Raw genomic sequence first — 10000 nt, forward strand, 5'->3', positions numbered from 1 at the left:
TAAAAAAATAGATGTGCAATGGATTCAATTTCTCGTTTGCAAAATATACATAAAGGCGAATCAATCATTTTTAACCTAAACATCTTTTCATTTGTAAAGACTATATTATTCAATATCTTATATTGGAATTCACGAATTTTAGTTTCAATTGTAACGATAAACGGTAAGGAGTATATTTTGCTCCAATCGATTTGAAGCTGGGGAAACTTCTCCAGAAATTTCTTTTGAGCTGTGGGAGGAGCTTATTTTGTGCTTTTAAAAGCAGTGTAAAGCAATTTCGATGAGACCTTTAACAAGGCTACCTGAGAGTCTTCCAACTTTAAATAAATTGTGTCACCGATGTGTAAGGGCGGGAGATGTTGTGCACTTTGTCTAATGATCTGCCTCCATTCTCGTGGGATTGCATCGACAATACCCATTAATTTAAAACGCTCTAATGGTGAAAGATTTGCATTTAACACATTTGCAATCTTTAAAAAGACTCCCGCATGAGACAGGAGGTCACCGACCGTAATAATTCCTTTAGAATAGAAATTTTTTTCAAAGGTTGATAGCTTTTGAACAATTATGTATTTATTATTCCAAATAACTTGATGCACGACGTCTCTGTACGTATTTATAGGAGATTCATTAAGTGCTGACCAAGCATTAAGACATTCTTTATAAAAACCTGGAAGGTAGACAGGCAACTTTCTTGTATCAAAATTACACTTAAGAATGAATTTTCCACCTATTGGAGAAAGAAAATAGTCTAGTATTATCTTCCAAAAACTCTTGTTTTCTTCATCTACAAATCTTTTTAATAACATCTCCCTCTGAGCTTGAATCATCGATTGAATGTCTAGCATCCTAAGTCCACCATCTTCGATATCGTTGATGAGAGCGGACCGCTTGATTTTATCATTACCTTTCCAAATGAAACGGTAAATCAAACTGTTGACCTCTTTAATCAACTCTTCCGAAACTGCAATTAACGCCGCTTTACTCAAAAATTTTGGTAGAATAAAGGATTTAACAATCTGAATTCTTCCTAGTAGTGTAAGTCCTCTCCACTTCCACATGTTCAATATATCTTTGATAGACTTAAGAACTAAGTCAAAGTTGGCTCTCATCCTTGATGCTATATGATAATCAAATACAATTCCCAGGATTTTAATTGATTTTCGTACTTTATGAGAAAACTTAGTTGTGTGCCAATGGCAAAGATCTTCGTTCTATCATCATTAACTCGAAGGTTGGAGAACTTATAAAAAATTTGCAGAGTTGCCAATAAACGATGATACGATGCGATATCTCTGAGAAAAAAAAACAAGTCATATCGTCAGCAAAGTGTTAGTTTGATTTCTTCCTCATTGATTAAAATACCTTTAATTCCCTTATCCTCCCGAATTCTGCAAGCAAGCACTTCAATGGCCAAAATAAATAGTTGCAAAGGTGACAAGGGATCGCCCTGCCTAACGCCACAACGAATATCAAACAAATCAGTAATAAAAACGTTATTTAAGACGCAACTAGATACGTTAGTGTAGAAGGTTTTGATCCACTTTATAAATTGCGTTCCAAAGTTAAATTTTTCCAAGATTTTAAAAAGGAAAGACTGATTCAAAGAGTCGAATGCTTTCTCAAAATCAACTGCTAAAAGAATACCTGAACTATCCGTAAATTTAGCAAATTCAAGTACATCTTCAATTGTTCAAACTCCGTCAAGTAATGATCTTCCCTTGATAAAACCATTTTGAAATGAATGAATAAGCTCAGGTAAAAACAATTCTAACTTTCTTGCAATCGCCTTTGATGCGATTTTAACATCGACATTAATCAGTGAGATCGGTCTCCAATTTTTTATAAAACGTCTGTCTTTGTCTTTCTTCTCCAACAACGTAATCTTAACTTGTTTTTGCGAATTTGACAGTTGTCCGTGTTCGTGAGCGAAATTCAAGGAATTGACGAGACATTTCTCTATGAGATGCCAGAAGCCAAGATAAAACTCCACAGTTAATCCATCATTCCCTGGTGTTTTGTTTTTCTCAAATGATTTCAACGCTTCTAAATATTCGTTTGTTGTAATTTTTTTCTCCAAATATTCCTGCTGCTCGTCTGTTAACATTTTGGTATTTACATTCTTAAGGAATTCATCAATCGACAAGCCACCCTGTTGAAAAGAGTCTTTATCATAAAGATTGGCATAAAAGCTATGAATCTCTGTCATTATTTGTTTCGGAGCCATTATGCATTCATCATTAAACCCCACTAACTTCCTAATACAACTTTTTTTCTTTTTGGAATTTTCTAGGTTCAAAAAGTACTTATTACTTTTCTCGCCATATTCGTACCAATTTACTCTCGAGCGAATTATTGCTCCTTGAGCTATATAATCATATCGACTATCATATTCGGTTTTTAAAATTTCCAGATCACTCAAGTTTTCTTGACTGGGCTGTTCATCGCATTTTGCTGTGCACTCTTTAATTTTTTGTTCTAAGTCTAACAATTTCTCCCTTCTAAATCTAACCTTCTGTTTGCTATAGGTATTAGTTTCATAACGGATTTTATACTTAATGAAGTCCCAAAGGACCCTTGGATCCTGAATCTCTTTTCCATCTTCCAACCAATCACTGTAATTCTCAGTTATAAAAGAGATATATTCATCATCTTCTAAAAGACTAGAATTAAATTTCCAAAAGGAAGGTCCCCGTCCCGTTTCTTCAATTCCGTTTATATGCATTGTAATAGCGGAGTGATCCGTTCTTATTGCAGGAATAATATCTAAATCTTCTACCTCTTCTTGAACACTACTGCTTATTAGCCAAAAGTCCAAACGTCGCTGTATTGTAGGGTTTTTTTGTCTCCATGTAAAGCGCTTAGTATCTGGATTTCTTATTCTCCAGATATCAATCAGATCATATGATGAACACAAATCTTCAATTTTTTTTACAGGATTCTCTTACTTGAAGTTTGCCTCCAGTTCCATCCAACTCAGCATCGAAAATAACATTGAAATCGCCTCCAATAATAACTTCGCAATTATCCTCTAATTCTAATTTATCGAGTTGTTTTTGAATTTCCTCAAAGAAGATGCATTGATCTTTGGTCTTATTTGGGGAATAAATATTGACAAAAACAAAACTATATCCCTGAATGACACCTTTCAAAATAATAAATCTTCCTTGTTCATCTTCTTGGCGTTCTTCAATATCACAATCGAAATTCTCCTTAACCAAAAAATCATAACCCCCCTACTGTGCTCCGAACCATGACTAAAGAAAATGTCGCCCCTCCACTGCGACTTCCAAAACGTTTCGACGTCTGGAGTACTGTAAGTTTCTTGTAAAAAGATCATATCGGATCTCTCTTTTGTTAACCAGTAAAAAAGTGCCTTTCTTTTGTCAAAAGAGCGAATCCCCCGAACATTTAGAGATAAAATTCTAAAATTTAAATTCCGTTTTGTGAAGATTTCAAATAGTCATTTCAGTGTCCCTCACACAAGAACAATATAAAGTTAGCCCCCTGAAATGCGAAAAAGAAAACAAAAGGCACAAAGCAAAACTACGACACACAATTACATCGTTAAAAAAGTAGCCAGCGAAAGCTGTTAAATATAAAGCTACTAACACAAAGGGTCTTGCAATCCTCATAACACCTAGTAACAATGCAAACAAAAAACCCCAGTTCTTGGAAAAAAAAATGCAAATTTGGTAAAGAAATAGTTTTATACATGACCTGAAGTTTTAGATTTTACGTTTTTATATTTGAACACCGTCAATAAACAACTTATCAGGCTCCGCCGTACTAAAATAGACGGTCTTACCCTCTTCTTTTGCCTTTTTAAAACGATGCATATTCTTCTTTGTACGCTCTAGAATTTCTTTTGGAAGGTCCGGTGAGATTCCAAAGTTTTTACCTTTCAATTTCTTCGCCTTTGACATGACCTCCTCACGATCAGGGTATCTTAAAAAACGCGCAATTATTTGTCCAGGCTTTCCAACTCGGTGCACCCTGTGAAATTCTATATTATCGGCATCTTCCACGCCGAGTTCGGTTTTTAAAAAATCAACCAAAACCTCCCTCGTGTCTTCGCTTACATCTTTTTCTCCTTTAATTCCAAAGAAACGAAGATTCTCACGCCGCTGATAAACCTCCATATACAGTTTCTCGTCTTTGAGAAGGTGAACTTGAACGACTCTCTTTCTGCATTAGCGAAGTTCAAACCGTCCTCAAGCTCTTTAATCTTCGTTTCTGTCTCCTTCTTAAACACCTCGAAACTTTCGACCTTAACTTGAAGGCTACTTACTTTCTCGTCCACTGATTGAATTTGATCTTCTAATTTTTGTAGCTTTTCTAACACTTGGTCTAGTTTTGGCATTACCGTCTCCGCCATGTTCCGCAAAGTGAGCACCTCATCCGACTCGCTACTAAGCTCAGAATCTGTGAATGATACGTTGTTTTATCCTTTTGTCATCGGGCGAGAAGTTTTCTTCAGTAGAGGATGTTGAGGAGCTTTTCCACGTTTTTCTTTTAATATTTTTGGCCATGTGCCATATCCAAGAACGGAGCTAACATAAACACGTCTACTCCACCATCTTGCCCGATCCAATCCCCGACCCATGATCAAACGAGTTGATAAAGGTCGAATAACCACCGTGAAAGATTTGGAAAGCTGACGTTTCGAGCGTTGGCCATTCGCTCCGACGAAGGGCTAACGCTCGAAACGTCAGCTTTCCAAATCTTTCACGGTGGTTATTCGTCCTTTATCCTTTATCAACTCTTTTGATAAAATAAATATCTTGCAACATTGTTGGGCACAACATGTTGCCTACGTTTGGCAACCCTGTTGTGATATGTTGCAACATGTTGGATGATGTTGGATCAAATTTGAAAACGGTCAAATGTTTGGCGCAAAACTTAGGATGTTGAGGGTTGTCGAATACACACGAACTGAGTCGGGTCGACTTTTTGGTGAAGACGACCCGTCAAGCGGAAGTCTTGTCGTGGTGTTTGCGGAAGTAAAGTAACAGGAAGTTGCTATTTGAAAGAAGGTTCGAGGAACTTTCTGAAAATGGTGACGGTTCGTGACGACCCGTCTAGTCCATGACGAGCCGTCATGTGAAAAGTCCACCCGACTTTTGGAAATGTCAGGTGGTGAGAGACTAAGAAAAAAATTGTGTATTTGTGAAGATACCGGAGGCGGTCAGGCCGGCTGAAAATGTTGACGGGTCGTGACGACCCAACTAGTGCGTGACGAGCCGTCATGTGAAAAGTCGACCCAACTTTTGAAAATGTCAGGTGGTGAGAGACTTAAAAAACGTGTATTTGTGAAGATACTGGAAGCGGTGAGGCCGGTTGAAAACGTTGACGGGTCGTGACGACCCGTCTAGTTCGTGACGGGCCGTCATTTGAAAAAGTCGACCCGACTGTTGGAAATGTCAGGTGAGAGACTTAGAAGAAAATCGTGTATTTGTGAAGATACTGGAGGCGGTCAGGCCGGCTGAAAATGTTGACGGGTCGTGACGACCCGTCAACTTCGCGACGAGCTGTCATTTGACGTGGTGATGTCAATCCACCGGGAGACAGTTGTTTTGTTGTTTATATTTGTTACTCGTTTGCGATCGTCTGAGGTGAAACACAAATTAAACATTTTAAAGACACAGGATAGTAAAAAGTACGGCGGCTGTGAGCTTACAATAGTGGCAGGAAACGAATTGGCAAAACCGTGTTGTAAGTTTGTTATAATTGTGTTTGGTCCCGTGAGAGTGATGTTGTAAGGTATCGGTATACCCCAAAATCGATAATTTTGCCATCTTAGTTTTTGATATTCTCAGGTACACCTCATAGAGTTTTTTTAAAACAAAAAGTTTGCGAAAAAAGGTTTCTTCGGGTCAAAGTTAGAAAGGAAAAACGACTTAATCAATAAATTATCTCTAATTTGAAGCTGTCCACAAATGACTACTTCTCAACACTCAAATGCACATTTCATCGAATGAGGTCAGTGCACTTTTACAGCGAGTTTTCATCCTTTTTCACTGAAATTTGGCGAGAATGTTGCCCGATATTAAATGTGGCAAAAAACCCGTGTCGGGGAGTTTTATTTGTTGCCTCCTTCTAAAGTAATGAGTATTTAAGAAAAGCTACTGCGTGTCTTATAAGACCTTATAAAAACTTAAAGTTTAACAGCGAAAAAAAACAACAGAACAGACAATTAATCAAAATTCCCCGACACGGTTTCTTAGATCAAGGTGTGAAGAAAACGTAGTTTCCGGTTAAATTCTGACCGGAAACGAACTCAATTTGTGAAACTATATACTTTTGAAAAATGAGGGCTATTTTAGGAAAGGTTTTTATTTCTTGCTTAAAGTCAACTAATAATCGGAATCTATAATTCCATAGTTAATAGAGGGGGCTGGTTATGAAGACCGGCAAACTTCAAAGAGATAGGTTATAGATCGTTTTCACGTGACGTCACAGCTAATTATGCAGAGGCAGGTAGACCGGAAGTCAGCCATGCTGGTGGACAACCCAGCGGTCGCTTGATATCAAAATAAGAGAATTTGGCGGGATTGTGGTCGTCTTTGCCAAAATTCTCTTAGTCTTTTGAGCTTTATATTGCTATCAAATGGGTTATATTTGTGCGGTGAAGAATTGCGGACACAATAGTGCCAGAGACAAAGGAAAATTTAAATTTTTCAGGTTTCCAGCTATAATAAAAAACAAGGGAGTAGAAACGCGTAAATTGAGTGAGGCTCGGCGACGACGATGGTTCGCGAATATTTACAGAAAGAAGTTTGACGACAAGAGTGCTGAAAACAGTCGTGTTTGTAGCAATCACTTCATTTCAGGTTAGTATAAATCGTTTTGTAAAACTGTGGCAAAACAATGTAGTATGGAGGATAAATGAATTGTATTTTTTTTTCACAGGAAGGAACGCGGATATTCTGGACACAACAAACCCCGACTGGGCACCTTGTATAAACCTTGGTCATGAAAACATTAAAAATGTTTCGCTGGCTGTTGCTCGAAATGATCGTTGTCAAAAGAGGAATGAAAAGAAGCGAAAATACACCGAGATGGCGGCTGCCAATAGCACTGAAGACAGCTGTGATGTAGCGAGTTTTCAAACAAGTGCTGATTCAGGAGCATCTGGAAGTGGTAAATGTACACCAAACTTTATTATACCACAGCTCCTCCCTTTTTTTTTCTGACCAATATTTCAATCGTGTGTCTATGACGTGCTTACAGTTTTCCCCAGAAGTTGTCCAGTGTTGAGTTTCCTGTAACTTTCTCTCAATTTCTCCTCAACTTGGACTGTGAATCCATTTGCGATCCTCCTGGGGGTGATACGTTGTTGGCTCAAGGGATCTACTTAACTCTCTCTTTATATATATATATATATATTTTTTTTAACATTTATATATATATATATATATATATATATATATATATACACATTTATATATATATATATATATATTTTAACATGTATATATATATATATATATATATATATACACATATAGAGGCGTGTAATGTCTTCATTTTTCGTTTAGCTACAACTCTTCATTTTTTTTTTCTTTTCAGTGAGTACAAGTATTTTTTCAGCAGCTTCAGCTTCCGCAAGTGACACCAATCTTGCTGATGTTAATGATTATGACCATGATGACAATAACAAATATTGCCAAACAGAAGAATTACTTACTGCTGAAGGATACTGCCAGACTGAACTTGACATGCCTCAGTTAGACAGAGAGAAAAAGTACATGCAGTATATTTGTGATGAGCTCAGTAATACCAAGGCACAACTTCTATCTGTTCAACTAACTGAGGAGGGCTTTAGAGATAATGATGACAAAACCAAATTTTACACAGGAATTCCCAAGTTTTGTCTTTTGATGCATGTTTTCAATCTGATTGCCCCTCACATTAAAAGAAACTGTCAAAATGCACTGTGTCAGTTTCAAGAGTTTCTTTTAGTTTTGATAAGATTAAAGTTTAATTCCCCATTACAAGATTTAGCTTTTCGTTTTAATATATCTGTGCCAACTGTGCACAGAATATTTGATAGATGGACACATGTAATGAGTATTAGGCTTAAATTTCTAATTAACTGGCCAGAGAAGACGGACCTCCAAGCCACTATGCCAGTAGTTTTTCAACGTAATTTTGGCAAAAGAGTTGCTGTCATCATCGACTGTTTCGAGATCTTTATAGACAGACCATCCAGTCTAATCGCAAGAGCAATGACATGGTCTAATTATAAACACCATAATACTATAAAGTTTCTCATAGGTATAACACCACAAGGTGTTATATCATTTATATCAAAGGCATGGGGTGGCAGAGTAAGTGATAAATATCTCACAGAAAATTCTGGTTTGTTAAGGAAGCTTTTACCTGGAGACGTAGTGCTAGCTGACAGGGGATTTGATATAGCTGACAGTGTTGGTTTTCACCAAGCTTCTCTTCATATACCAGCTTTTACCAAAGGAAAGAAACAGCTTTCTGCAGAGGAAGTGGAGGAAACTCGGAAAATCGCAAACGTCCGCATACATGTTGAAAGAGTTATTGGTCTTGTGCGCAGGAAGTATACTATATTAGAGGGAATACTGCCCATTCAGTTAGTGACAGCTCGCAGAGGTGACAATTTAGCCCCAATAGACAAAATTGCTATAATATGTTGTGCCCTTACTAATTTATGCGAATCTATTGTTCCTTTTGGTTGAACCTTTCAGAGTACAGTAGGGACTGTTCTCAAGAAATATGAATGCTATCTGCTAAAATACAATGGACAAAGTTGTGTTATACCCAGAAACAATGTATGAAAGTTAGCATAGTCCTAAACGGAACAGAAACATAGGTAAATAAAATGGTACAAACACGAAGAAAAGTGTTTGCTTTACATTTGTTGCAAACCATTTTAGTAAACAGTTTCACTGAGTGCATGATGGACAGATCCATTCACCATCAGGTTCTGTTGTTAGCCCTACACATGACATATGAAACCATTGGATTTTACAGTCTGGTTTGTCACAACCAATTAGCTGACTTCCTTCAATGTACTGCTGGCAATAACACCAGGGTCCATCATCATCACTGTCTGATGCTGGTGTTACTGTGGCATGAGGCAAAGGAGAAGACCGTGAAAACCATTTACCCAACAGTTCTGGGAGAACTCCTTTCTTGTAGAAAAGAATTGCCCTTGTCAATGTTCTGTCCCAAAACTCAGTGTCAGGTAGTATTCTCTGAATAAAGATGTCTTTGTTGGTCCAGACAACGAAATCACAATATTCTACACCAGTCACAAACAACTGACACTGCACTTGGTAGTAGTATGCATGACAGGTGTCCACAGACAAACTCATTTCTTCCTCATTGTACTTGAGACAGAAACTACTGTCATTCGCTTTTGCCGCACTAACAAGCATAGAATCTTTGTACTTATAAGGACACTTTATTTCACAGATACCTTTCCCACAGCACTCACAAAAAACAAGACCATCAGGAGTGGCTCCTAAAAAAGGCCACTTTGCACTTATATGAAGTCCACAGTCTGCAACAGAAAAGTTAAGGTGATCCTCTGCAAGTGAAAATGCATAGTCTTCACGAGCTCTGCTTTCATTAGAGATACCCCATTTTGTTGCAGCGTTTGAAAATCTGTGCGAGTTTGGATAACATATCATCTCTATCAAGCTCTTTGATGGTTTGTCTGGGTCAGTTGTGCAAGCTGCTCTGAACTTTGATGCAGTCACACGGCCTGCCCTGTGCTCAAACCATACTTTACAGGTTGATTGGCCCCTTGTAACTCCCTCAACTGCTTCTGCTTCCTCGGCAGTAATATTAATCTCATCAAATACTTTCTCTGCCTTTTCTACGAGTTCCTGAAAGCTATAATTCAAGTGTTCTTCATTGTATATTACTGTTAAGGGCTTTGGCAGAGCTTCAGCTTCATTGGGCATAAAGGCATCATTATAGGGAGAAATTAAAGAAAGAATAGCTGGTTTGATGCCAC

At 37.7% G+C, this 10000-nt stretch overlaps 2 protein-coding genes across 2 annotated transcripts in view; one reads left to right on the forward strand and one right to left on the reverse strand.

Moving 5' to 3' along the window:
* The first annotated feature begins 6610 nt into the window (after nt 1-6610).
* LOC137976712 (uncharacterized) lies at nt 6611-8714 on the forward strand. The gene is made up of 3 exons (XM_068824065.1): nt 6611-6833; nt 6913-7092; nt 7594-8714. Exons 1-3 carry the CDS (start codon nt 6611-6613, stop codon nt 8712-8714), a joined length of 1524 nt encoding a protein of 507 aa, XP_068680166.1.
* A 207-nt stretch (nt 8715-8921) lies between these two features.
* The window catches only part of LOC137976713 (uncharacterized), a 1812-nt gene continuing 733 nt past the window's right edge, over nt 8922-10000 (reverse strand). Inside the window, exon 1 of the mRNA XM_068824066.1 lies at nt 8922-10000. This exon is cut by the window's right edge and continues 733 nt beyond it. Coding sequence (XP_068680167.1) covers nt 8922-10000 — 1079 coding nt within the window.

This window comes from Montipora foliosa, chromosome 11 (genome assembly GCF_036669935.1).
Source record: "Montipora foliosa isolate CH-2021 chromosome 11, ASM3666993v2, whole genome shotgun sequence".
NCBI lineage: Eukaryota > Metazoa > Cnidaria > Anthozoa > Scleractinia > Acroporidae > Montipora > Montipora foliosa.